The sequence below is a fragment of the Ailuropoda melanoleuca genome, chromosome 8 (assembly GCF_002007445.2).
Source record: "Ailuropoda melanoleuca isolate Jingjing chromosome 8, ASM200744v2, whole genome shotgun sequence".
Classification (NCBI taxonomy): Eukaryota; Metazoa; Chordata; class Mammalia; order Carnivora; family Ursidae; genus Ailuropoda; species Ailuropoda melanoleuca.
The window spans coordinates 104319561-104346807 of record NC_048225.1 but is presented as its reverse complement, the minus strand read 5'-3'; the positions used below and the strand labels follow the sequence as shown (position 1 = coordinate 104346807).

General features: G+C 47.1%; 3 protein-coding genes across 7 annotated transcripts in view; 2 read left to right on the top strand and 1 right to left on the bottom strand.

Moving 5' to 3' along the window:
• The window catches only part of RBBP5 (RB binding protein 5, histone lysine methyltransferase complex subunit), a 36001-nt gene extending 19574 nt beyond the window's left edge, over positions 1–16427 (top strand). For 3 of the 5 annotated variants that reach the window (XM_002918215.4, XM_019798577.2, XM_034667117.1), the window contains 11 exons: positions 502–642; positions 1471–1633; positions 3067–3176; positions 4244–4363; positions 4452–4605; positions 4702–4773; positions 5401–5518; positions 6789–6858; positions 7245–7474; positions 8497–8688; positions 14332–16427. In XM_002918215.4, the coding sequence (XP_002918261.2) occupies positions 502–642; positions 1471–1633; positions 3067–3176; positions 4244–4363; positions 4452–4605; positions 4702–4773; positions 5401–5518; positions 6789–6858; positions 7245–7474; positions 8497–8688; positions 14332–14360 (1399 nt within the window). In that variant the 3' untranslated portion in view covers positions 14361–16427. The remainder of the gene's footprint in view (positions 1–501; positions 643–1470; positions 1634–3066; positions 3177–4243; positions 4364–4451; positions 4606–4701; positions 4774–5400; positions 5519–6788; positions 6859–7244; positions 7475–8496; positions 8689–14331) is intronic. The other 2 variants (XM_011223628.3, XM_034667116.1) reach the window with 2 other exon arrangements.
• Positions 16428–17007: 580 nt separating this feature from the next.
• Positions 17008–18827, top strand: TMEM81 (transmembrane protein 81). The gene has a single exon (XM_002918214.4). It carries the CDS (start codon positions 17908–17910, stop codon positions 18754–18756), a length of 849 nt encoding a protein of 282 aa, XP_002918260.1. The 5' UTR covers positions 17008–17907; the 3' UTR covers positions 18757–18827.
• A 4155-nt stretch (positions 18828–22982) lies between these two features.
• Positions 22983–27247, bottom strand: part of CNTN2 (contactin 2) — a 32405-nt gene continuing 28140 nt past the window's right edge. The window contains exon 23 of the mRNA XM_002918204.4: positions 22983–27215. Coding sequence (XP_002918250.2) covers positions 27106–27215 — 110 coding nt within the window. The 3' untranslated portion in view covers positions 22983–27105. The remainder of the gene's footprint in view (positions 27216–27247) is intronic.

Sequence of the window (27247 nt, the reverse complement as noted above, 5' to 3'; positions counted from 1 at the left end):
GTGTAATGTCCAGGGTGTTTAGCTATTCTGAGCAGGAGGGACTAATTCCTTTCTTAGTTATTTTAAATAACAGGTACTTATTTTTACTGTTTTGTTTACACTGTGATGGTGCTATTTCTGGGACAACCTCAGAAAGCTCAGATACTCCCTTACCTCCCCCCACCCCAGACACTTGTTACATCAACATTTAAAGGCTAGTAGATTGTAGACTCCTCTGAATGTTTGAGTCTTTTAGTTCCTGGAGGCAATTGTAGTGTTACCTTGAACTATTATGAGCTCTTGTTACCACATACGAAAATGTCATGAAAACATTCTTATTCATTGTTTAGTTGGGAAAGTTTGTGGATTTGAGTATATATATATATATATATATATAATACTGTTGACTCCTGCCGCTAGGCCAGGATGTGAGACTCATGCATTTTTATCCATAAGAGTGGTACAGTGTACTTTAACTTAGAATATGTGCTAACTTACCCCCCCCTTTTTTTTTCCTCCCAGTTGGAGTCGAGATGGTCATAAGCTCGTGAGTGCTTCCACTGATAACATAGTGTCACAGTGGGATGTTCTTTCAGGCGACTGCGACCAGAGGTTTCGGTTCCCTTCACCCATCCTAAAAGTCCAGTATCATCCACGAGATCAGTATGTTTAATCTGCGTTGTTCTTTCCTGGGGCAGGGTCTCATTCTCTGTGGACTAGTTCCAGGCCCATGACAATTGCAGTTTAAGGTTTTAGGAGGCAAAAGCGCATGTCTTCAAATCTTCTGCATAAAATAATGTTTCTGTCTAGGTTGACTCTACAGAATAGGTTTTAGGGAGAGTGTTATTGTATCCTATAATTAAAAACTGGACAGTATTCAGACTTTGGAAGTGGGCAGAGGTAGGAAGAAGAAGAAGAATTGGTCCTTGACCTGGAGCTTTCCACAACCCCCGCCCCCCGGTTATTTGAATTTCTTTAGAGGGAAATAGTTCAGATATTAAAACTACATTTAAAAAAAAATGAAACTACATTTAAGAAAGAGTTACCCACCATTCCATTACCCAGACATAACTCATTTCTCTTGATTCTTTATTAGTCAAGTTCCCTTTGAGTATAATGCTTGTTATCTAGTGCTTCATAGCTCACAAAGCACATTATATGCATATGAGATGTACGTAAATTATGTATTTTTACATAGTTTTAGTTAGCATTTTGCCATTTTACTTTATTGCATACATATTCTGCTAGTTTGCTACTTCTTCCTATTTATTTTTAATCACTACATTGCGTTTTGTCGAACTAGGATCCCATAGCTATATTAAGTCGTTTCCCTATTATTAGACATTTAGACTTTAGGCTTTTTCACTATTTTAAGTTTGTTTGAGCTGGGAGAGTTGATGGAGGTAGCGACAGGGATCAGGGAGAGGGGCAGGAGAATCAGCCTTCTGATACCAAAGCAACAGCCAATGTACTGTTCATATTTTTAAACAGGAACAAGGTTCTCGTGTGTCCCATGAAATCTGCTCCTGTCATGTTGACCCTTTCAGATTCCAAGCATGTTGTTCTGCCGGTAGACGATGACTCCGATTTGAACGTGGTTGCATCTTTTGATAGGCGAGGGGAATATATCTATACAGGAAATGCAAAAGGCAAGGTAAGCCTGGAAGCTAGTGAAATAAGCATCAGTCATCCTGTGCATTGGCTTATTTCATGTTTACTTGTTCCGCTTCCTTTGAAATATCTTTCATCCCTGGACTAAGCATGTTTCCTGCCGGTGGCAAATGTGGCCTGTTTTTCTCTAATGTCTCATGATTTCTGTTCTTTTGATTTAGAGTGATCAGAGACTACTCAGCCTAAAAAGGGTGGAAGGGCCTTTTGCTAATAATGAAGAGCTGTTACTCATTTATAAAATTTAAAAGTCATACTGTAAAATGGGATACATCTGATGAAAATGTCTTAATACCTAGTTCTGTAAATATTGTATAATTCAGGCCAGCTTAACCTATAGTTTTGGGGATTAAGAAGTCAGCTGGGCTTTAAGGTCCCTGTTTTATTTATGTATTTGTTTGTTTTTTTAAAGATTCATTTATTTATTTTAGAGAGCATGCACATGCATGTGCGAGAGGGGAGGGGCAGAGGGAGTTGGGAGCGGGGAGAAGCAGACTCCCCACCGAGCATGGGGGCTCATGTGGGGCTCCATCTCACGACCCTGAGATCACAAACTGAGCTGAAATCAAGAGTCTGATGCTTAACTGACAGAGCCACGCAGGAGTCCCTTTAAGGTCCCTTTTAAGCTTAGAGTTTGTAGGCAACTTGATTTTTTTTTTTTTTTTTTTTTTTTTTTTTTTTTTTTTTTGGTGATTGGGGTGTATAGGCTGGTTTAATTTCATGGCTACCTTAGAAAGTGGCCATTTTTGGAGATGGTGGTAAAATCCACATAACGTAAAATACAACATAAAATTTACCATCTTGATTAACCATTCTTAGAGTGTACAGCTTGTGTCATTAACTACGTTCGCATTGTTGTGTACCCATCACCACCGTGGATCTCCAGAACTTTTTTCATCTTATAAAACTAAAACTCTGTACTTACTAAGCAGGAACCTCCTATTCCTTGTTCCCTCCCTAGCTCCTGGCAACCATCACTTTCCTTTCTATATCTAGGAATTTGGCTGCCCTGGGGTCCCCATGTAAGTGGACTCATACAGTATTTGTCTTTTTGTGACTGGCTTCTGTCACTCAGCCTGATGTCCTGAAGATTCCCCCCTGTTCCTGGCTGAATACTGTTCCACTGTGGTACATTCCCCCCTTGTGTTTATCCCTTCTGTTGATGGATCCTTTTGTCGCTTCCACCTTTTGACTATTGCGAGGAGCACTACACGTTGTATTTTAAGAATAGACGAACATATGGTCCTTCATTTGAAGAATTAAAAGGCGGTATCAGTTAATCAGGTGGAGTTCATGAGGTGTTTCTATTTTTACCCAGTCTCTGGCCAGCTTTAGGGATGGAGGCCAGGTCAAATTAACTTGAAGATACCAGAATACTTAATGGTTTTTTTGTTTTTGTTTTTTTCCTTTGAACTTTAGATTTTGGTCCTAAAAACAGATTCTCAGGATCTGGTTGCTTCCTTCAGAGTAACCACCGGAACAAGCAATACCACAGCTATTAAGTCCATAGAGTTTGCCCGGAAGGGAAGGTGAGACCTTGTCTTTTTAGGGACAGTTTTAAAAGTGAGTAGTAGAAGGCAAAAATACATTGAGGCTCACAGGTTTTGTGGATGTTGTAGTTAAATCCGGAAGAAAGTTTACTTAAAAAATAACTAGCAGCTGTCAGTATCTGGTTCTTACGTTCCCGAAGTTTATTGCACTGAACCAGCAGCCACCTCCTCCTTCTCTGGACATGGACCAGGCAGTCCCTTCGCAGAAAAGCTGTCTGGGTGGTGTATGTTTAGAACTAGAATGCCTGCCACGTGGTACGTTCTGGGTAAAGATCAGCTGTTTTTTTATCATCCCGAGTGCTGTCACAAGAGTTCACAGAGCGCTTGAATGGACAGCCTATTTGCATAAAACTTTACCCTTTTATTGTCGGATGTTTTTCTGATAAGGCTGATAACCCAAGTAGAAGTAGGTATGTCAACAGAAGCGAGAAGAATTAGGTGTCGGTGTCAGGAAGAGAGGTGAGAGTCCTCCTGTCTTGTGCGGGAGCACGCATGTGTACTTAGAGGACATTCATGTTCAAAGTTCTTATGAACTCAGGAAAGCTTAGTGAAGCCTGTAGGAAGGAAGTGAGATAACTTAAATTTTAGACAGATTTCCAAAGTCATTACATTAAAAAGTTGAACGTTTTAAAATGACATAGTTTATTAACTCATTAGGAAGATTATGTTATGTATAAGGTGGGCCATAGAGATGAAGCATTCATTATACGTCTCACTATAAGTTTGTGAATTCGGCAAACTGGTTTCAGTTTAGAGGTCTTGGATTTTAATTAATACTAAACAGTTAAAAAGTACTGAAGATCAGTTTGTACATATAGGGTTCAGGGATACACAGAAAGTATACAACATATCTTCACTTCAAATTCTATTTTGCTTTGGAAGGTGACAAGTAAATACGTAAGTGTTCTGGCCTGTCACTGAGTCTCTTCTTAGTGGAGTCGTTGTTAAATGGTAGGTTCTAAGTAACAGGTAGATAAGTAATAGAAAATGGTAACAGAAACAGATTTCTGACCTCCTGTGTTGATATTTTTAAATCCTTTCTCTAGTTGCTTTTTAATTAACACAGCAGATCGGATAATCCGAGTTTATGATGGCAGAGAAATCTTAACTTGCGGAAGAGATGGAGAGCCTGAACCCATGCAGAAGTTACAGGACTTAGTAAATAGGTGTGTATCACCACCTAGAAGAATATGGGGCAGTTCATGACCTGAGCTCAGCCACTGGTTCTCCTTGGGTACTTTCTTTGTCCTTCAGGACCCCGTGGAAGAAGTGTTGTTTCTCTGGGGATGGGGAATACATAGTGGCTGGTTCAGCCCGGCAGCATGCCTTGTACATCTGGGAGAAAAGCATTGGCAACCTGGTGAAGATTCTCCACGGGACGAGAGGAGAACTCCTCTTGGATGTAGCTGTGAGTAGAACGAGAGGTTGCTCTTGTTACTGATGTGAAACAGAGAATCTCGGATCCGTCCTTAGAGCCGATTTTTCTTTCCTTCCTTAAATTTAGTGGCACCCTGTTCGACCCATCATAGCATCCATTTCAAGTGGAGTGGTATCTATTTGGGCACAAAATCAAGTAGTAAGTATTTTTTTCTGGTTTAATTGCTTTGAAGCTAGATATCTTTTCTTTATATCAGAAAACCTTACAGGTAGTAAGCTAAAAATGACCTGTTCAATTTCTTTTGCATGTGATTCTTGTAACCTAATTAAATCGACTCAGTTTTGCTGTATTTTGATGGGAAGGTCTTGGTCCAAAGCTGATTTACTAGCTCTGTCTTCAGGGAGAAAGTCTGGTGTACTTTCTGTTACATTTTTCTGTTAACCTGAAAGAGTTTTCTTTTGCTTTTCTTATTTTCAGCTCAGTTAGTTTCTGTTTTATATCTTGGTTTTATTTTGACTACTTTTAATCATGTTCGTAATCCATGTACTCCTAAGAAAATGTAATGTTTTACCTGATAATTACATCTTAAAAAGATGAAAGATGGCAGTTCTCATGAAAGAACTATAGTTAATAACTTGGAACATTTAAGATCTAAATACCTGAAGACAGTAAAACCTATAGGTAGCTAATTTTTGTTAACTGCCAGATTTGATCTCAGAGTTCTGAGTCTCATGTGTGCTGATCTTTCGTTTCTATCAGTTAACGTCAAGCTTAAAGACCATTGCTTTCTCATACGGTTAAGTAGTGTATTTGTTTGTGGCATAGGAAAATTGGAGTGCATTTGCCCCAGACTTCAAGGAGTTGGATGAAAATGTAGAATATGAGGAAAGGGAATCGGAGTTTGATATTGAAGATGAAGATAAGAGTGAGCCTGAGCAGACAGGTAATATTTCCTGACTACAGTCTCTCTCTCTTTACGCTTACACAGTTTTGACAGTGTTCAGAGAGTCTCTGTGTGAGCATGCCAACTGAGGGCTTCTGTGAGCATTTTTACTAGGGTTCGACAGCTCTCTTACCATTTCACTGTGTTTCCTGATGAATTGCAGATGATCACGTGACAACTGATCACCTGCAGGGGCTGGGGGCTTAGTCTGTATCAGGTATTGTCACCCCCATGGCAGGAAGATGAAGGTAAACAGCACAAGCTCTGGAGTCCGACTGCCTAGGGCAAAATGCTTATTGCTCTTTAAACCTGAGTCTCCTCATCTGTAAAGTAGTAATAATAGAACCTGCCTTTTAGGGTTCTGGGGAATAAATGAGAGAATTCGTGTAAGGCACCCAGTGTGCACCTAGGCCAAGGTAAGCATTCAGATGTTGTTTTCGGTTAGGGTTGTGGTAGTGATCATTGTCTGTTTGCTTTTTAATATAAAGTAAACTCTGTGCCCAGCGTGCGGCTTGAACTCACAACCCCGAGATCAAGAGTCACCTATGCTACCGATTGACCCAGTGAGGCACCCCTCATTGTTATTTTTATCTCGTTTTCTGACCTAGATAGGAAGCTCCTTTAGGATAAAGAGTTGAGTTTTTAATCCCCACGGTTGTCTAACACAGTGCTTTCTGTCTCATAGGGGTTCGTGTGTATGAATGCGTAGTATTTCCGGTTATAAGTTCATTACTCACTAGGTAATTAACGCCACAGGTCGTTGCCTGCTGGACCACTTGATGGTGCCAGGAATCAGGGAATTGGGATTGAGGTTGGTTCTTCCAGCTTGGCAGTGCTGGGCCCCACCTCTGTGATATTAGATCACGTACATGCCCCCATGTTTTTGGAAGATCACCAGGAAAGCAGTATGTTCTGGATTGTATTGATGTTGCTGGATTATGTTGTGTGAAGCCTTTCCAAACTCACCTAAGTTGTTCCTCCTTCTCATCTGTGTAGCACGTCACACTTACTGTGTTGAATTGAAATTATCTGTCTTCCCGGTTAGGGGGTGAGATTTTTACTGAGGAACTCTGTGCGGCTTTCTTGGTCATCGCTGTATCCCCAGCACAGGGTGGAGATTCAGCACCTCCTTGTGGAATAAATGAATAAAACGAACCGTTTGGTTTTCCTCCGTTGTTTCTCCTGAATTTTAGGTGATGGAAATCATCAGGCTGCAAGTCGAAAGCCGGTTTTTCCTTCTTCTCACACCTGTGCCATGTCTCTCCTCCAGGGGCTGACGCTGCCGAGGATGAGGAAGTGGATGTCACCAGCGTGGACCCGATCGCCGCCTTCTGTAGCAGGTGAGCCGCCTCTGCAGGCGAGGCCGCGGGTGCTCCTCCTCCTCCCTCCCTCTCAGGCGCTGGTGTTCTGCTCGCCTCCCCCGGCTGTGCTGCGTTCGTTAGTTCAAAGTGATAACTCTGTTGCTGTGCAAGAAATCCCTTCCCTTTTCCCCGATAGAAGATCTGAAGAAAAACTGAGATAATTCATTTATACCATTTAGTTTTACTACTGATTTTGTTATTCAGTTTGTCTGCTTTCCTTTTACTCATCTTGGCTTCTTAAAGTTCTAGATCCGTACTTGTTGCTTGTGGTTAATATAGGTGATTCTGCCCTAGAGGAAGGGTTCATGGTTTAAGCAACTGTCTCCTCTTTTTTCCAATCCCTTGCCTGATCCTGTTCCAAATAGTGATGAAGAGCTGGAAGATTCAAAGGCTCTATTATATTTACCCATTGCCCCTGAGGTAGAAGATCCGGAAGAAAATCCCTACGGCCCCCCACCGGATGCGGTCCAAACCTCCCTGATGGACGAAGGGGCTAGTGCAGAGAAGAAGAGGCAGTCTTCAGCAGATGGGTCCCAGCCACCGAAGAAGAAACCCAAAACAACCAATATAGAACTTCAAGGAGTACCTAACGATGGTAAGGCTGCGTCTTCGGCCTGTTGCCCGGTCGACATCACTTCTTTCTCTCCGGCACGGTCTGGTAATCTCCCATTTGAGTGATTTTACCTCGACGGAAATTTCCCAGCAGTTTTGTGTTTTTTTTTTTTAATAACTCCTTACAACTTTGTAATGATTTCATCTGCTTTCACTTCTCTTTTCAAGTGGAGAAATTGTGCCTTCCAGTACTTGCCTAAATGACAATGTGACGTCTTCTGAGCTCTGGCTCGAGTTGTTTCATTTTACCATTCTTCTTTCTTTCCTGTAGAGTGGTTTTATGAGGTGGTAAAGTACTGGTCAGACCTGAAGAGTCTCTTCAGTCTGACTTGGGAAGTCTTTATTCTCACCTCTTGGGATAGGTTGGGAGGTGTGTGTGTGTTTACTGTTGACCATCCTTCTTTGTCTTTTAGCTGACCGCAGTCAGTTCCTTACGCAACTCTGTTTCCCTGATGCTTGCTTCCCTGATGCTGTTGACGGTGCACCTGCTTGTTACAGCCACTGTTGTGTTTATGTGTCAACTCTGCAAGTTGTTTTACTATCTCTGCTTTACAAAGGAGAAAATTTAGGCTTGGAGAGGTCAGGCGACTTGCCCATGGTCTCGGGAAGTGGAGGAGTCAGGACTGTCGGCCTGGTTGGCCTGCATCCACAGCCCCACTCACTTTCTGTGCTCGCCTGCCAGTGTGCGTGTGTGCTTTCCTAGTCTGGCTCAACGGGATTCCTTGTCACTGTGTCTCTGGCTGCCTTTTTGGTTTGGAGCCTCTGTGGTATGAGCCATAGAGGCCATGTGTGCCCTTTGGCCAAGCAGCGATTTCTCATTCAACAGCCACTCTTTTATAATGTTACAGTTAGTAAGTGTACACTTTCTCCTGGTATTAAGGGATCTGGGACACGAGGGCAGTGCTCTTTGATCCCGGGTAGTGGCAGTGTGCAGCCTGTACCTGGTTGGGTTGCTGGGACGGGCGGCGTGTGGACCCCTTCCCGTGCCTCTCTGTCCTTTTACAGAAGTCCATCCACTACTGGGTGTGAAGGGGGATGGCAAATCCAAGAAGAAGCAAGCAGGCCGGCCTAAAGGATCAAAAGGTAAAGAGAAAGATTCTCCATTTAAACCGAAACTCTACAAAGGGGACAGAGGTTTACCTCTGGAAGGATCAGCGAAGGGTAAAGTGCAGGCGGAGCTCAGCCAGCCGTTGGCAGGTAAGGACACACTGGGAGCGCTGTCTGGCTTGCTTCGCGGCCTTGCTTTGTACAGCCCCTGACTCCGTTTAACTGCAGCATCCTTTCCTTCCCTCCTTTTCCTGCTGGTGGACTTTTGCAGAGTGTTAGGTGGCCACCAAGGGTAGGCTAAACCAGATTTGGCTTATAATTCAGTGGCCCTTAACCTCGGGTCCATCAGTAGGTTTCAGGGGATCTATATTCCACTGATATTCTATGCAAAATACTGTGTGAGTATTTTTGTGGGGAAGATGCCCAGAGCTTTCATCAGATTCCTTTAGGAATCCATGGCCCCCAAAAAAGGGTAAGAACCTCTGGTTTAATTCATTTCTTTGTCCGTATTTGCTTCTAGATTTGTTTTGTTTTGTTTTGCCTCAAATGAAAGAGCCGGAGAGATAACGAGAAATACAAGTTTGCTTTATACAGCCCTGACTGTAGTGTTTTGTCTTACCTTAAACTGTTCAGATTCCAGAGGTGGCGGTTCTCTCTGTCCGTAGTCTAGAAGCAATAGCACAAAACTTGTCAGTAGTACCATCGTGTTAAGGAAGAAGGTGAAATGTTTTCCCAAATAGGAGATTATTAGCAAAAAGACAGCAATTATAGTATCCATGTAGCTTCTTAACACCTACGCTTTGAAATTTACTGAGTTTTGTCACTTTTATGTGATTGAGGGAGTTTATTGGGGGACAGAGAGCAATTATTAATTCCTTATCAAATACTTGTGAATGTAGGCTAGATGGTCTCTTGTTTGGAAAATAGGAACCAGATGGAGTCTTTTTCTGTTCAAACATTGTCGGCTTTTGGAAAATGTCGTTCTGTATGTGAGCGCTGCTGTGGTGAATCCGGCGCTCCGAATTTCCTGCGGCTAGCTCAGTAGACTCAGAGGTAGGCCTGATAAACGAGCAGTGGTTGTATTCAGGTTTTTTCCCTCTTGCTTTAAAATTTTCAGCTTCAGGGTGTGACCCCCGGTTGTGCTGACGGGACACAGGACTAGAACGTGAAACGGTTCCTTGTGTGAGGTACACCTGCAGTCAGTGAATCGTGTGAACATGAATCGTCTTCTGTCGGGAAGCTAAAGGCCACTCAGTTGCTTGTTTTGAGTAATTCCACCTCGTGTGCTGGATTTAGATCTTAGGTGTTCACAGGGAACACGTGACATGGAGCACCATCCTTTTTTCCTCAACAGCAGTATTTTTGGTGTTCCCCTGACAATCAGTTCGCACCTCCACATTCAGTCCACTAAGGCTCTCTGTATATTTTAGAATAGCTGAGAAGAGTTACGTGGCCGTTGTCAACAAAGATTGTAGTTCAGTAATTGATTAATGTAAAAAAAAAAAATCCCTCTGTAACCTATTTTTTGTACAAGCTGATGCCACTACAGAAAAACATGGTTTAAATTTCAGTAGATTGGCTTATAGAGCTGAAGTGCTTCAGGGTGATTTAAAATGTGGCCAAAAGGGCACCTGGGTAGGCCCAGTCAGTTAAGTGTCCGATTCTTGATCTCAGCTCAGGTCTTGATCCTCAGGGTCATGAGTTCAAGCCCCATGTTGGGCTCCACACTGGGCATGAGGCCTCCTTAAAATAAAATAAAACAAAGATAAATAAAATGTGGCCAGACATACTGAATTAATTGAAATACTGTAAGACGTAGTCTCCTAGCTTCTTCAAAACCTGCCAATAATTAATCATTTGCTTTTTAAAAGTATGTGTATGGCATATAAACCATTTAAAAGTTTTTGAAAATTCACGTTTTCCTCTCTTTAATACAGTGATTCCAACCTTTAATTATAGTTATGAGGTCACTAGCAGTAAGTAAATATCTCCGGCTTTCCCCATTTGGGTTTCTTTCGGAGACACCATGAACCACTGTTAGATTTTACAGCTCAGGGTATAATAGCAGTGGTGTTTCTCAGCTGTGCTTCAAAAATGTCTAAATGAGAGTCAAAATCAAATGTCGGCAAGTTTACCCAGCCATTTTTATTTCCTAAAATTCTCAGTAACTGAATAGTTCACAGTGACATTCGGAACTGAATGTGAAATAGATACTTCAGTCGTAGAAGTCAGTGTATCACAGCTCCCAGCAAGAGTGCATCCCAGGGTCGAGGGCCTGTTAGGAGTTCATTCCTGCTCGCTTTGCTGACAAGGTTCAATGCGGTACTGACCTCAGGAGAGGCTAGAACCCGTACCTTGAGCAGTGCTGTAAACGGGACTGGGACTTTGTGCATTAGTTTTATTGGGTGCTTGAGTTGATCAGCCTTCGAGAGAGGCCGCTGTTGAACAGCTTCACCCGTTAAAGGGACTAGAAGAGACTTCCGCGTACCAGGCCGGGGGATGTTACCTTCTCCGACGACACACGGAACAGCTGCATAGACAGGCAGATGTCTCATCAACAGCTTCTGGTGACTGCGCAGGGCGTACCTCCCCGTGTAAACTACACTTCCTCCCATCTTCTCCTTGCTTCCCTCGCCCTGTTTCTTGACTTTTTCCTGAATGGAAATCTCCAGAGCTGCAGTGACCAGATTAAACCAGAGGGCGCTGAGGAGCAGGAAAGCGGGGACATTGTGGTTTGCTTCCGCAACGTCCTCAGAGGGCCTGCTTCCAGTATCGTGGACCAGCTGCAGTGTGGTTGGAGCTTTGCCGAGGCTGCACATCACACGTGGGGAAATGGGGTGTCTGATAACTCCGTCAGACGTCTGAGTTTCAGGACAGCCTATCCTATCTTTCCTGTGGGCTTCCTGGGGCAGCAGTGGGACCTCATCCAATGCCACGGTCGGCCTGGAGGGTCCAGAGCAGGCAGAGACCCTCAGAGGCCACAGAGGTGAAAAACTTCTTTGGCAGTTGAGTTCTATATTCTTCCACACCTCAGAGATTTTCCATAAAAAGCGGTATGCGGTCGTTGTAGATTTTCCAGGAGATATTAAGAAGTGAAGCTCAATCCAGAATGCCTGAGGTTAAAGCGTCTTCAAAAAGCAGTTCAGTCTGCTTTTTGTATTTTGGTTGTATTTTGCCGATTCAAGGCTTTGCGGATCTCGACTGTGCCCCAGTGCCCCACATTTGCATTCGAGCTGAATTGTTGGAAGGGATTACAGGTGCAGGCTGTGTTGTTGCTCAGGCTAGAGAAATGGCAGCTGTTTGAAAATCTGCAGCTGATCAGGTACGGAAGGCCCTGGTGGGTAAGCCCTCACCGGTCCTGCCAAAGCTGAGACGGTCTCTTGCACGTTGCCGCAGCAGGAGATTACTCGGGAAGATCGGAAGACACCTAGACCTCTATAGAAGTAATCTGGCCATCCGGAATCTAGGGCTACAGAAAATTCTTCCTGTCAAACAGCTCATTGGTGTTAGCTAGCGTCAGTGGACCCACATCCATGAAGACACACTTTCTCTGTTGAATGAGGACTCATCAGAGAAACTTACTTAGTGCGGGTAGCCCTGAGCTTGGGACTTTTCGGAAAGCCCAGATCAGCGTCATCGACATCATCTATGTGATTCTCCTTAATTTCCTTATTAGATTCTCCCCAGAGTACAGTCGTCAGAACAGACACATGACGTTGAGCAGAACCACCAGGGTCCTTGTTGCCCTGTGAGGGCTCAAGGATTGCCCAAGAACTAGGGCTTCTTGGCAGTAGATGTCATCAGTAGCAAGTGTGACAGAGTTGTGGCCCATCACATACATGGTCTAAAGGCCTCTTGGAAAGGTGGCATAAAGAGGGTGGTGTATACCTGGGTCTCTTGGGGGTGGCAAAGGCCAAAGCGAGCAAAGGCGCTGCTTCTGGGGGCACACGGACACCACGTGGATTTCCCTGGCCCTCTTGGTGCCGACCCGCCACCCCAGGCCTCGGAGCCACCTCCTCAATCCGATTGTTCTGGGTGCTTGGTAGGGAGGGAGGGTTTTTTTCCCCACCTCTTCTCTTTTTTTAAAAATAATCAGTCTTTCAAAGACTAATTTATGAACTCCTGCTAAAATCAGATAGCCAGGGGAGATCTTTCTCGTTCTTTGTGATCTTACTAGCAGACTAAGGTAATATTTGAAAGTTCACATCCAGCGTTTTCTTAGGCCACCTGGGCTTTTGGCTGCCGTCGGGAGCTACCAGTAACAGCTGCTCATCATGAGTTCAGGTTTTCTTAATTTTCTGTTACTGGCGATTTCCTTTATGTTGCAGCAAAATACTACAGATCTTTGGGGCAGAATTTTAAATAGCCTGGAGCTCTTGTCTTGTGTTGCTGTTGCTCTGTGTTTTATCTCCTCATAATATTATTGCTTGCTGTGGTTTTGGTTTGTTACCCGAGACCTCGACAAGCCTTTTTGTTTTTTTTTTTGTCTGTCCACATGAATGAGGACGATACAGAAACATTAACTGACCTCAGATAATCTGTTTAATGTACCTCATTAGTCATCTTGAGTGCTCATTATTAATACTATTGATTAGTGATCAGACCAGATTTTTCCTGTCGTGTAGGCTTAAAATGTTAACGATATGTTCATTTTTAAATGGCTAAAAGAAGACTGGTCATGGTACCTGTGGGAATAGTCAGTCAGACTAGCCTTCATGTGGTAAAGGCATGGTGTAGGGTCCTGTGGAGTAGATTCCCCCACCGTGAGGATTTTTTTAAAAAATGAATTCAGGAAGTTGTTATGTTTTATGTTGAGAGATCTGAAAAACAAGTGCTAAAGAAAGTTTTTCTTTTACTGAACTGTATAAATTTAATTTTTAACCACATAGCATCCAGAAGGGTTTGTATCTTTTAATTTCTCATCTGTGCTCAGGCAAATGGGAATATATTTTTATTGCCAGTTTTCATCTGTGCTTGAACTTTTACTTTAAAAATCAGGTTAAAAGCAAAGTTTATAAATGGGTACTTTCTTTCATAACTTGGACAATTATTTTTTAACCATGTTACACCTTCAAGTGGCATGCCCCCCCCCCATTCCAGAGGACATCTGGGAGGATTTTCTTCACCTTGTTCTCTTCTTACACTTCCTAGTTAATATTTCACAGCAGCCCATTTAAGGATGTCCCCCAGAGGTTGAACAGCTTCTGTGGAGTAATCAGGGAAGTGTTCGTTTGATTTTACTATTGAGGATTTTGTGTATTGATCAGTTGTTGGCGCCTAGAAATGCCAGCAGTAGGTTTCATTAACATTTCACCATATTGGGATTCTAAGGTGAGAACGTTGGTTGAGGCACAGGGGTGCTCGGAAAAGGGTCTTTTGCTCACTGTTAATTATTTAGTGACTGATGAGTCTAATACATGAGAGATGAAGAGAAGTAGCACCCTAGAATTCCCTTTCCTCTACTGACTGCGCTCTCCGGATTGTAAAGCATTGATGATCATGTTGGAGAATGGTTAGCAGCTTAGAAAATGTGTAGAGAACTCTGATCATTTTGCCTTTGTTTCCCCTTTGGGGCAATACTAAGGAAAGTATTAGGGTGGGGGTTTGGGACTTGACTATTTGTTGCTTCAGTAAAGAGTAAATGGGAGTTGAGTTGGTTTTAACTTAAAGGGTGAATTCTTGGCCTATGTGTGCTTGTCGGGCCTCATCCAGCATCCGTCAGTATTTCTGTTTTTGCGCGCTGCTGGTCCAGGGTGATGCTAAAAGACGTCTTTTTGTGTCTCATTTCTTTAGCAGGGGGAGCGATCTCAGAACTGTTATGAAGACGCTTGAAGTTCTTCGTTCTTCCCCACTTTGCCATCATGTGGCCTCTGGACACTGTGGTCAGTCATTTGAGATTGACTTTAATTTAAAACAAAGGCCTCCGCCTCCGACCCAGGAGGTGGAAGGAGTGAATCGTATGTTTGAATGAAGCAGTGAATTATGGAAGAAGAGTACACGGCCCTTCCCTTTCAAGCATAAGTCCAAATCGGCTCTCAGGAATGAGGATGTGTGAAGACATCAAACAGGAGTTTTGACTCATTCAGACTTCAGTGCTTGGTTATGTTGCTGGAGAAAACAGACCAGTTTTGCTCATCTAACTATTGTGCCCAGGATCATTTTGACCTAACATTTCCTATCCTGTTCGCCTTCCATCCTCTGTGCATGTCCTCGAGTGACATTCTCATCTGAAATTTTGCTGCCGGTACTCTAGAAAAACTTCTGTTGCATATTCTGTCTTCCATTTTTAAACTTAATTCTCTCACCAGATGCCTCCTGTATTTCCCTGTTGTGTACAGAGGATAGGCAGAAAAGAAAGTGCCGGAAAGCTTTCAAGTTTTCAGAAAGGGAAGAAAAATAAGAAAGTTCCCCTCTTCTTAACATACCCATTTTGCTCAAGAAGCTGGGCTGTAAGAGGGTCAAGATTTTTCTTCGTTTTCCTTTCATTGCATGTTTTCCTACAGTAGGGGTTCATTCTCATTAATCATGGCTTTCGAAGATAGCTGGTTTCATCCATATGCAGCGAAGAATCACCAGTCCATATTGCTTCGCCAGTGCTGGCTTCCAGAGAGGGAAACAAACCAAGGTGTCTCTCCATGGGCTTCTTTTTTATTGGGGTGGGGAATCTATGCAAGGACTAAAGTCAAACTGTCCAAAATCAAAGCAGCAACAACACAGTTCAAATCAAAGATCAAGGAAAAATTTTTTTGTATCATTGCGTGTGGGTCTCTGTCCCTTCCCTGCAGTCATGACATTTTCCCCTTCTTATATCCCTGCTTCTTCTCTGTAAGACATGTTTTCAGTCTCTTCCTTTCTGTGAAAGGTTGCTTAGCTTTTTAAACATTTTTTTTAACTTTCTGCTTCTTGCTTTTGCTGTTCTTTGTATTCAGAGTAGCAGATTGGATGGACGTGTACATGAGGTGTTTGAAATGCTCTGAGAACCCGGAGCCCCAGGTGCGGAGAGGGCGCTGTGCAGAGAGTTCTTAGCTGACCGGAGGGGCTTGGCCTGGGCCGGAGGGAGTTGGCCTGGGCCGCAGTGGTCTCGGCACTCTCCGAGGGGCGTGTCCGCGCTCTGCTCGCCTCTGCTGGCCTCTGCTTGCTGTGTCGGGCCAGCAGCTGGGTGCTCCTGTGGGCAGCCACACGACGGGATTACCTTTTGGATTTTAGGATAGCAATCAAAGTAGACTTACATCAGGAAGAGCCTCTTTCTCCCGCTCTGTCTTTTAGAACCAAAATATTCAGTAGTTGATGTAAGAGCTCCCCCGAGTCAGTTGCAAAATGCCTGTATTTTTAGCCGCAAGTGCTCATTTTGTGAATTTCAGCTCTTCTTTCCCATCAGACCAGTGGTTGAGATTGGCAGGTGGCTCACAGAATGTGTTTTTTGTTTTGCAAACATCGTTTCCATTCCATTTCTCTGTGTCCCTGCAGCACGCTCTGGATCTTGCACCAGCTCTGTGATACAGAAGGTCTCGGCCTTCCTTGCGTGGGCAGAGTAGCTCGCTATCCTCTGTCTGTGCACTGGGGACGTTTCCACTGTGTCCGCTTCCTAAACTGGCTGCTGAGAAAATCGGCTCCAGCCCTGTCAGATGGTCTCTGGCAGCAGTTCCTAATAATTATTTATGCTTTTGGAATTTTTTTTCAGCTCCTGAAACTTCCTGTCCAGTTTTTTTTCTCCATCTGTACAATATATGCATAATCTCTTCTCTTTTGTCATTCCTTCCCCCCCATCCCCCCCACCCCGCCATTTCGTTTTTTAATGTTCCGTAGTTTTGTATGAGACGAGACTTAGCCTTGGGTTACTTCTTGCTGAAGCTTTAATGCTTTGTAAATAAAATCGGATGTTTATTAAAGAACAGGTGTGGATGTTGGTTTGTGGACACTGCTTCTGAAACTCACTAGCCCCTTTGATTTGTATGACAGGAAATGCAGTTTATGGTGCTGATGTTAGATCTTTCTGTACATGTATGCAGACCCAGGAGGAGTAGGGGGTGGTCGGGGACTCTGGAGTTCTGCCTCTGGACAGGATTATAAATAAACGATTCAAGCAAAGAGTTGGTGTTAAATCACAAAGATCATCTAGGAATGATCTCTCTCCAAATTCTTTAACTCTGTTAAGTGTGTAAGTACTCGGTAGAAGTCATGGTGTTGGGGGATACTCTGGATGTTACAAAAACGCACGCGATGGCATTCCTCCCTTCCAAGGATCTTTCTTGTAAGTACTGTTAAATTCCTTTTTATTTGACTTTTTTCTTTCCTAGATTAAATTGCTTTCAAACTCATAAAGTCTATTTAAGTCTTTGGTTTTAATCATTGTCAAATCTGAATGTCCACCGCTCTTTTTATTTTTCTTCATTGTTCTGGAACTAAAAATCCGTCTTTGACGTCATAGCTGTTTCATAGCAACCTTGACCCAAGTGAATGATGAGCTCCTCTGTTCTGTCTAGGTAAGGGAGGAGGCCAAGAGGTGGGCAGGATAATGTATCCCCTCCCCCCAAAAATACCTTCAATGCTCTTGGGAAGGAAGAATGTCTAGAATGAGGAGAGGGGCTCTACTGGGTATTGCCCCTCTTGCCCATAAACACTCGGATTCTAAAAGGACAGCTCGGTCATTGTCTTCCTGAATTTTCATTTTTGTTTAAGATTCCTTACCCACGAACAGTGTATCACACTGTACAAGATGTTTTCATGCACAGTTTATCATTTATTGCCCGAAGTGACCCTCCTGAAGTAGACGGAGCATTCTTAATTCAAAGGAGGGAACAGAAACAAACTCAGGAAGGAATCAGTCACTTGCCTCCCAGTCCAGCATTCTTAATCCTTTTTTACAGAAGGTTTAGGAGCCTTTAAAGTCAATAATAACTTAATGCAAGGTAATCCTCTTTTATTTTTTTAGACCTGGGAATTGATTTCTTGGTCAGATTAACTGGGGTTTCTAAGCCCTTTATTTGGATCCCAGAGTTGGGAGAGGAGGGCAGGGGTGAGCCAGAGTAGCTTTGCTCTGCATTTGAAGTCATTTGGACGTTCACTTCAGAAGCTGAAGTCTCTTCATCTTTGTCTCCCAAGAGGGTGGGTTTAAGTTCATTACAAGGGCATGGACAGAATGGAGACTGGAGAGGTGGTCAGCAACAAGCAAGAGCAGCATGGTGACTTCTGGTACTGCCTTGTGTGTTCATAAGGACTGGGCTTGGGTTGATCACGTTGCCGTGTTTCATTGCCAACGAGCGGGTGCATTCTGTCTTTTGACGTTGAAGGAGATCTTGTGTCAAAGGAATGAAGTGATACAGAGGCTTCACCTGGGACACCTTGGGTGCCAGCTGACGGAGGTGAGCCATGAGGACCTCGGCCGCTGGTGTCCTCTTCGGGAGCCTGGTGGTGGCCTTCTGTCTGCCTTTGGTGGTGACTTTACCGAAAACACTGGCCATCCCGAAGAAGCTGCAGCAAGCCGTGGGCAAGGTGATTGTCAATGCCACCACCTGCACGGTGACCTGTGGCCTCGGCTTTAAGGAAGAGACTGTCTGTGAGGTGGGCCCCGATGGCGTGAGAAGGAAGTGTATCTCTAAGCGCTTGGAATGTCTGACCAACTGGATCTGTGGGTTGCTCCATTTCACCACTCTCAGAGGGAAGGAGTTCGAGCTGAGCTGTCTGAGTTCAGACATCCTGGATGTGGGAACGGAAGCTTTCCGGTTCACCTGGAGACTTGCTCGCGGTATCATCTCAACTGATGATGAAATCTTCAAACCCTTCCGGGCCAGTTCCCACTTGGTGAAGTTTGAGTCTATTCAGGAGTATGACTCTGGGACATACCGGTGTGACGTGCAGCTGTTAAGAAACTTGAGACTTGTCAAGAGGCTCTATTTTGGGCTGCGGGTGCTTCCCCCTAACTTGGTGAACCTGAACTTCCATCAATCCCTTACTGAGAATCAGAAGTTAATGGACAAGGGCCTGGAAGTGAATCTGGACAATGGTTCTAAGCCTCACCACCCACCGTGGAAGAAGAAGGTGGCTGTAGCCTTGGGAATCGGCGTTGCCGGTGGAGTGGCTGGTGGTGTGTTGGCGATCATTGCCCTGGGCAGTGGGCTGAGGCTGGTGTACAGCAGTGCCGGCCTTGAGTCCTTCAAAGTCTCCCTGTGGAACGGCTGGCTGCCCAGGAACCTGGACCTGTTCAGGAAGCCGGGCTAGCTTTTTAAAGGAGTGTCTGGCGGTCCGATTGTGGCCTGGCTAGGAGGGAGGGCTTCCACCTCCAAAAGAGTGAGTGGGGCACATGGAGAGGGGCAACATCATGGTAGTGTGATGGGCAGCGCTCCAGGTGGATCTCTTCCTGATCTTCCTGCCACTAGGCCCCCAGGAACCCTAACTGTAGGCACTGCTGCTGCTCCTGGAAGAGTTCTGGCTTCCAAACTTGCATTCCCGAACAACTTGATGCCTCTCCACCTCCGTCCCTTCTGAGCAGCGTAGTCATGTAGAAGGATATGTTAATAGCTTTTCTAGTGGAAACTTTTTTTTCCTCTTCAGTAAAAATCATTCCTAGTAGCTGCGTGGAGACCTAAACTTCTCTGCTCTTTAGTTAAAAATCTCTTGCATTTGTTGAAATTGTCCCATAATCAGTCTAGCTTTCCTTTTCTTCCGGTTTCTTAGAATAGACTTTGTACGCATTGCTTTGTAGGAGGGCATATGCCCTTATGTGGCAGAGCCAAAGCTGTTAGTAATGACATCTGACCTGGGTATGTTAACAGTCACTAAATGTTAATAAATTGCCCCTTCTCTACTCCCTGGGGGAACCCGCCGTGTTCAGTGTTAAATTGATTCCTGGCAGGACGCTGGATTCCTCACCTGGTATGTTCCCCCTGAGTAGTTCCTTGGCTTGCTCCCTGCTCCTGTCCTTCTAGCTCTTCAGTGTCCTGAAGTGTGTGTTCCTGGAGAAGGCAAGTGTATTGGTTTCTTAGAGCAGCCAGGGCCACCCAAGGAGGGACTAAGACCTTCCTACCTCCGTAGGAAATCAATCCTAAGACCCTCAGAGGCCATTCGGACTGTGTGAGCTAATTGGCTTGTGGGATTGTCACGGAAAAGGCTCTCGGCCATCAGCTGAGCTAATTCTGAGAGAATTGGAGTATTTCTTCCCCTCACTTTTCTCTAGCTGCCGACGTGGTGCTGGATGGGAGGACTTGGACTCGCGGTCCTCTTCTCTAGCTGTGTGTCTGAATCATCTGGATGAGCTTTTGAAGAATGAGATTCCTGAGCCCCAACCCTGAGGATGCTAATAACTCAGTTTAAATTATGGCTAATGGCTCTCTATTATTCTGTTAAAAATGATTTCAGGGGCGCCTGGCTGGCTCAGTCGGTGGACCATGTGACTCTTGATCTTGGGATTGAGTTTGACCCCCCACGTTGGGCATAGAGCTTAACTTAATTTAAAAAATAAGAGTTAAAATAATTTCAACCCCACAGAAAAGTAGAAAGAAAAGTTTGATGACAACCCATAGAGCCTCTGCCTAGATTCACCAATTGTACGTTTTTCTACGTTTATCTTTCTCTCTAAATAGATGCTGATTTTACTGAACCACTTGTGAGTTAGTCACAGACATTGTGACCTTTTAGTCCGAAATCACGTACGCAGCTGCCAATGAACACGTTCTGTACGACTGCGGTGTCTTCCTCCCACCTGAGAAAAATAATCCCCTAACGTTACGTATGGCTGAGGCTTTGTCTTCCTGGCTTCTAGAATCTCAGGAGGCTAAGTTGATCCAGGAAGAAGTGAAGCCCCACGTACTACATGCTTGTCCTAAGTCTTTCTTTACCACAGACCTCTGCAGTTCTGTTGGTGAGGACATTGATTTTCTTGAAGAGTCAAGCTGGTTGTCTTGGGTAGTGACCCACCATCCGGGTTTGTCCTGATTGTCCCATGATTAGATTCCTGAGGAATGGGTCTTCCGCAGTTTTGACCGCAGCCCCTGCCCCCTGCGAACGGTGTCTGCTCCCTGCATCCCCTCAGGTGCATGGTGTCAGGGTGACTCAGTGCTGACAGGGCGGTGACTTGGTTAAGGTGCTGACTGCCAGGTCTCTTCAAAGGTGTATGTTTTTTCCTCTTGTAATTAGTTTGTGGGGGGGGATACTTTGTGGTATTCGTAATAATCTGATGCCTTAGAATCCATTCACGATCCTCGCGTGTTGCCTGTCGGGGACTGTAGAATGACGACGCTAACGTGCCCTTGCTATATTCATTAGCCTGCATTTTTCTGTAAAGAAGAGCTGCTCTTTTTATTTTTGAGGTCTCCATGGATTCTCTTTTTCAGCGAATTATAGCCTGTGACTGTTGTCTGATTTTTGACGTTTAAATTGTCCCCAGTTTTGCCTGGTAGGAATCTCTTCAGGCCAGCTCTTTTCGTCCTTTTGTTGTGGTCCCATTTGACCTGGAGCGTGTCCTTGCTTTCTAGAACAACAAGATGGCTCGGACCCCCATATGGACCTTGCTTTCTGCAAACCCGATCCTGCTGTTTCTTTTTTTTTTTTTTTTTAAAGATTTTATTTATTTATTCGACAGAGATAGAGACAGCCAGCGAGAGAGGGAACACAAGCAGGGGGAGTGGGAGAGGAAGAAGCAGGCTCATAGCGGAGGAGCCTGATGTGGGGCTCGATCGCACAACGCCGGGATCACGCCCTGAGCCGAAGGCAGACGCTTAACCGCTGTGCCACCCAGGCGCCCCGATCCTGCTGTTTCTGCAAGGGATTCTGGTTCCCTTTTAGCGTGGGGAGTGGCGTTCAGGAGGCAAGGTCTGGGTGCTCAGAGTGCTCCCTGCCGCTGGGGAGTCATGCTCTTAGGCCCTTTCATTGTCCCCGATACACACAAATCATGAGTTCAAAGCGTCTCTTTTGCAGGAGTTCTACAGGGAATTCTGGTAGAAAGTGAAGGTTGAGGACCACTGGCCTTGGCCCATGCATAGTTTACAACTTACGATTGCTCTTATTTTGAAAAGATCTTATATTTTCCACACACTCTTCCCCCCCGCCCCTTCTCTCTACCTCAGAGGGGATGGGTTTCAGCAGACCTGGGTTCCTGGTCTTGGTTCTGCTGTTGACTGTGTAGCAGAGCAGGTGGACTGACCCCTGTGAATGGGAGGGTCCGGTGAGAGCGATGCTGTGCCTGGAACAGCGCCGTGTGCTGTGAGGGACTGGGCAGGAGTGAGGGGAGGTCACCAAGGAAGCCTCTTAGTTCAGCGCCCGATGGTCTGCTCAAGCACTGGGAGAGAGTTTGCTAGTCTTGCAAAGACGATAAAACAGTATCTCTGATCTAATGAACTCAGTACAGTGTGGCTGAGGAGGGAGCAGGACTGAAAGGGGCAGTTTCCCCTCTTACAGCTGGAGAGCCAGACCCAGGAAGAGCCGAGGAGCTCGTCCAGCAACTGTTGCAAGCGAGCAGGGACGCATGGGATGGGAGACTGCAGCCCTGGGCTCACAGCCTTCTGCTTGCGGCTCTGAAATTTTGACTCTGAGACTATGAAGGGGTTGAACAGGGAAGAGAAAAAAAACAAACCCAAACCCTGTGTTGTGTCAGTAAAGACAGTTCATTGATTGCTGTGCATGTAATCTGCCTCTGGACGGAGGGTCAAGGACATGCTGACGAAAATTTGGGTCCTAGATTCGCACCTTTGGTGGGTCCTAGACTGGCACCTTTGGGTGCAAGTTGGAAGGGATTAGCCTACCGTACCACGGCCCGTGTCGGCTCCTCCTGGGGTCTGGGCCGCTGCTGCTGAGCAGGCCCTGGGCACGTAGCCAAGCACTGAGGGGCAGGGGCCCTGCTTGCCTCCATCTCCCTCTTCCCGGACAGAGACGCTGGGGCACAGTGGGTGCAGAGTCCTGCCCGCTGTGCACCCAAGGACTGGAGCACGCACAGGGCCGTGCAGGTGTGTCTCTGTGCACGTGTCTCAGATGTAAGGGAGGCTTGATGAGTGCAGGAGAGAATGTCGCAGCTGTCAAATGGGAGTAGGAATTCACATCCTCCTGGCTGCTGACAGCAGAAATGAGAGGTGCCTTCTTGCTAGGTGGGGGTCACTGTGTCCCTGAGGGGGGAAGGCTTCCCTTTGGTACCATTGTGACTGCTGTCAAATGTCTTAGAAACCAGGGAAGCCTAAAGCACCGTTTACGCCCCTGTGGTAGGTAAAGCCAGCGCGGGCTCGTAAAATGCTCGTAAAAATTCTCTTCTGCTGGGGCCTGTCTTACAGTCTCTTGGCCTCATTCTTCCCCCTCCCAGGCCTGCATGAGGCAGTAGGGGACCGTGTGCTGTGACTTCCTTCGAGCTGACCGTGTGCAAGGGGCGGGCGTTGGGTCCAGCCTGGGTTAGAGAACAGGACGGGACGTGTGCTCTTGTCTGATGATGGACGCCCACAGCAGGTGCCAGCCGCCCCAGCACATTGAGAAATCATCTTTATTTAAGAACTGCCTGCTACCAGAGTCAATAAATAACTACCATTACAAGAAGTACAAGAGAGACGAACAATAGGCCAGTGGAAGTGGTTCCATTTCAACAAAAACGGGGTCAAGTCAGGGGGATCCGATGGAGCCCTAGCCCTCGCCCAGCTGTGAGCCTGAGCTCTGCAGGCCCTCGATGGGGTTGTGTAAGTTGGAGTCTGGGGGCCAAGGCAGGGTGCACCCCATCGAAGGGCGCCAGGCTTCCTGGGGCTCGGGGCAAAGTTATCTGGCCTATCTTTTTTTCCCCCTCTCTAGTTTCCCTTCATTAACCTGCCTTCTCAAAGCCTATGACCATATATACAACTACCAGGCACCTCTTTCCATGGGGCTCCTAAAAGTCCCCGACAAGTGCCCACCTAATCCCTCACACCACTCCAGGAGCCTCTCCGGCAACCTTGTTCATCCCAGACGAAGCCCAGCTTAGGTCTGACCTGGGGAAACAGCACCACGCCGGGACCTCGGAACCGGGTTTGAGGCTACCCCTAGCCCACCAACGCTAGCCCTCTGGTTGGCGGTCACATTCTGAGCCAGGAAGAGAAAAGAGAATCCTCTAGGTGGGGAGGAGATGAAGGGAGGGAAACATCCTCAGCCAGCTTGGGCTCTCGGCCTGAGGACCCGCCATGGCCCCTGCCCCTGGTGCTGCCGAGAAGCAGTGTCTACCACCAAGGAATGCCCAAGGCGAGCCTCCCCGCTTCGTGACAGTGCCTCGGGTCACCACCCCTACGGGAAGCGGTCACAGTGGAAGGAGCGCCAAGATTCTTCCCGTGCTGATCTCAGAATCGCAGTCCTGGAAGGACGCGTAAGACCATCTCCTCACCCTCCAGACTTCACTGGGCCTAGACCCCAGCCCGACGGGCTGTCAGAATTCTCCACGGGTCCCTAGAAAAGGAAGCAGCCTCTTCATCCCTGATCCTGGGCTCTCATTGCAGAAGCTTTTCCTAATGTCTGACCTCAGAGTCTCCTGTTATCTTTATCAAAAGAAAAAGAGCCCCTCCTCATGGCCCTTCTGTTCCCTGGCCCATCTCTGTCATTTGACGTCCTGAATGGGAGGGGATAACCTGACCTTGCTGGCCCCCAAGATCCTGAGCCGGAGCGAGCTCCTGTCCCCCCAAGGGCGAGGTATACATCGAGACTGTTAGAGCAACGAGGACCAAGTAGCCAAGACCAGGGGCGCAGAGGGCCCTGTAGGCTGAGCCCAAACACACGCAGAATGAAGAGACTGTCCCCCGCAGCCCGAGGCGATGTCTGCAGGCTGTCTCTGTCCCTAGTCCTCAAGGCACTTACTGGCCACTAAGCTGTGGGGTAGAGCCCTTGTTTGTGGCTGTCCCCCTTGTTGCCACCTTGGGCTTGGTGTGTGGGAGAGGAGAGATCCAGAATCGAGTACCGACCAGAGCAGGGATGAGACTGCGCCCATGCGAGCACAGAAGGTGGAACTCAGAGGCCCCGTCGGGCAGGAGGGGGCTCTTCTGTATAAGCCACCTTAGCCGGAGGCTGCTCTGTTTTATAAGCTCGCATGTCCTCAAGTCACCCACTGCCTTACTGACCCCAAATCTGTCCTCTGCCTGACGTCTGAGGCTGCAGGTGCGCGAGTTTTCAGACAGCTCTGCACCCGCCGGACAGTTCTGGTGAGGTTTTCCTGGGCTGAGTTTTCCTAGTTAAAAGCCCTTGCTAGGTTTTCCAGACGGTCTGCTCTCCTCCCCTTTGCCAAGGGGCCTCATTAGAACCGAGATTCTCAGTCACGAGTGCCTTTTGCCTCAAGCAAGCTCAGGGACTGCAGCCTCCCGCTGCCTGGTTAGGCCTGTGCCACACTGGCTCGTCCTTCCCGCCCCAGCGTCTACACACCCGTCCTGCTTCCCCTGCCACAGCCCAGGGCAGTGAGGAAACACTCAGCTAACCCTTGGAAGAAGGTTGTTTTTGTTTTTTTTTTACTCTCAGCATCCCCTTTCTGATAGAGCTGGGGACAGGCGGGATCCCAGCCACGGGGGGACTAGGAAGGGTGCTAGACCGTTTGGGGTCTCTGTGTTCCGAGTGTGGTCACTTAGCTGAGCCCCCAGCCCCTCGCCTGGGCAGGGGTTGGATAGGAGCAGGTGAGGAGGGTTTGGTCAGTGGCGCCAGGGAGGCGGTCCCAGACTGGGGGCAGAGTAATGGGTGCAGCGGTGCCCTGGAGAAGTGGAGCGAGCTGACATTTTTAAAAAATTGTAGCGGGTAAACATCAACAGAAACCTGCCCAGGAAAATAGAGCAGGATTTAAAAGTTAAAAACCCATAACAAAATAGAGCTCTAACTGTAAACTAGAGAAGCCAGGCTCTGGAGTCCTCCGCGGGCCTATCCCTTACGAGGTGCCTGTCCCGCTGCTCCCGTATGTGAAGGGCCACCTGTCAAAGCACGGGCTTTGGGGTTTCCTGGTTGTGCCACAACTGCTGCCTGGATTGGGGGAATCCCTGTCCTTGCTTTGGCCTCTACTTGGAGCAGGGGTGAGGGCAGCAGGGGCTTCAAGCCAGCACAGCATGTCGAGGGCCCAGCAGAAGCTAGCTGAAGGCGAAGGACCAACGTCTCCTGGCATTGGCCCAGGCCTCGAGTGGATGCCCAGCCATGCCGGTCTCCCCACAATCACCCACCTGAACCTCCCAAAGCAGAATTTTCATAGCCACTGCCCTTCTTGAGACCTTCTTAACCAGGCCGTGGCCATTCAGCGCTGCCGCCTTCCTCTGGACAGACAGCCCGGAATAGGAAGGTAGGACAGGCTGTGTGGCCTTAGGAAGTCCCTCATACCCTTCCGTTTCCTCATCTGTAAAGTGAGGGGCCGGGCAGGTCGAGCTTGAAAGCCTCCTCCAGCTCTGATGTCCCGTGACTGGGAATGTACCCAGAGCGCATGATTTATTAATGCCTTTTTCTCCCTGGGAAATGCAAAAGAGCAGTCGGAGGCAGCGGGGGGACAGGTCTCGCCAGGTGGCCCAGGGCATTCCTGGGAGCTGGCAGGGCCACAGGTATCCTCTGCCCTTCTTGGAAGACTCCCGACTGCACAACACATGGAACCGATGCCACCCTACTGTCCCAGGCTTGAGCGAGTGCTGGCGAGTGGCGGCCCGGGGCCTGCAGGAGGAGCGGGAGGAAGAGGGTTGGGCGCATATGCCCTGTCTCCTGTCTCCGGCCCACACCCTGGAGGGGCCATGCAGAATGGGTCTTGGTGGGGTGGGGGACCTCCCCAAGATAAGCCCTTTAGTCACTTGGCCACCAGTGGTGGCTTCTGTCACTCTGGGGGTGACAGGGTCAGGTTGGCAGTGTTGGCTAAGACAGCAGCGTCACCTGCCTTGGGACTGTGCCTCAGGCCAAGTCTGGTGCCCCTTCTACCCAGTGTCCCAGCTTCTCAATCCCTTTGAGCTCCCGCCCTCGGCAGTCTGGAGTGTCATCCCCCAAAGCTGCAGGGACTCAGGCTCCTGGGACACTGGACACTCCTTTGGGACACTGGTTTTCAGTCACCTGGGTAGGTGGCAGGGGCCTCTAGGGGGCATCGAGGACAATGTCAGGGTCCAGCTATGTGGCCCCTCGGGAAAGTAGGGGAGTTCTTGGTCCTGGGTCTGGCTCTCTCCTTAGACTGAGGGACGTTGATGTTTATGCTTCGTCCTACTGCACCCCATTGGTGTCCAGTGTCCCCACTGGGCCAGGCGTCTGCTCCCAGGGGGTGGGGTCCATCTGTGGGACCAGAGTGCCATCTTCCCCGATGTGCAGATACGTGTTTCAAACCCCTTCTTCCCATGGGCCTGTTCCTTCCGTCCAGGTGCCCCAGCGGGCCCAGGCATAGGGTGCAGTATCATCATGGAAGTTACTGCCTGGTACGTTTTGATTTAAAGAAAAAAAAAAATCCTTGCACAGGTTCTATCCTATGGCAGAATATGAAATATCCTACCTCCTACAAAAAAGGGCACTGTTTAAAATAGGTATGAAAGCCAGCCATTCTCAGGCACAGTGTTGGGCCACCTTGGCATCAGGAAGGGACCAGGGCCAGCTGGCTGTGTCCATCAGAGGCGGGTGTCTGGCTGTGGCAGAGAGGGAGGGGTGCCAAGATCAGAGCTCCAGGTAGCCTACGAGGACCAGCATCGCCATGGACGGGGAGAGGATGGTGCCAGGATGTTGGGCCGGGCTGATTGCAGAGTTCTCCACCATCATGCTTGTGCCTGAAACCAGCAGGTGGAAAAGTGGGGCTGTG

Coding starts and splice junctions, on each gene's coding strand:
- TMEM81 (XM_002918214.4), top strand. CDS start 17,908: ATGAGGACCTCGGCCGCTGGTGTCCTCTTCGGGAGCCTGGTGGTGGCC.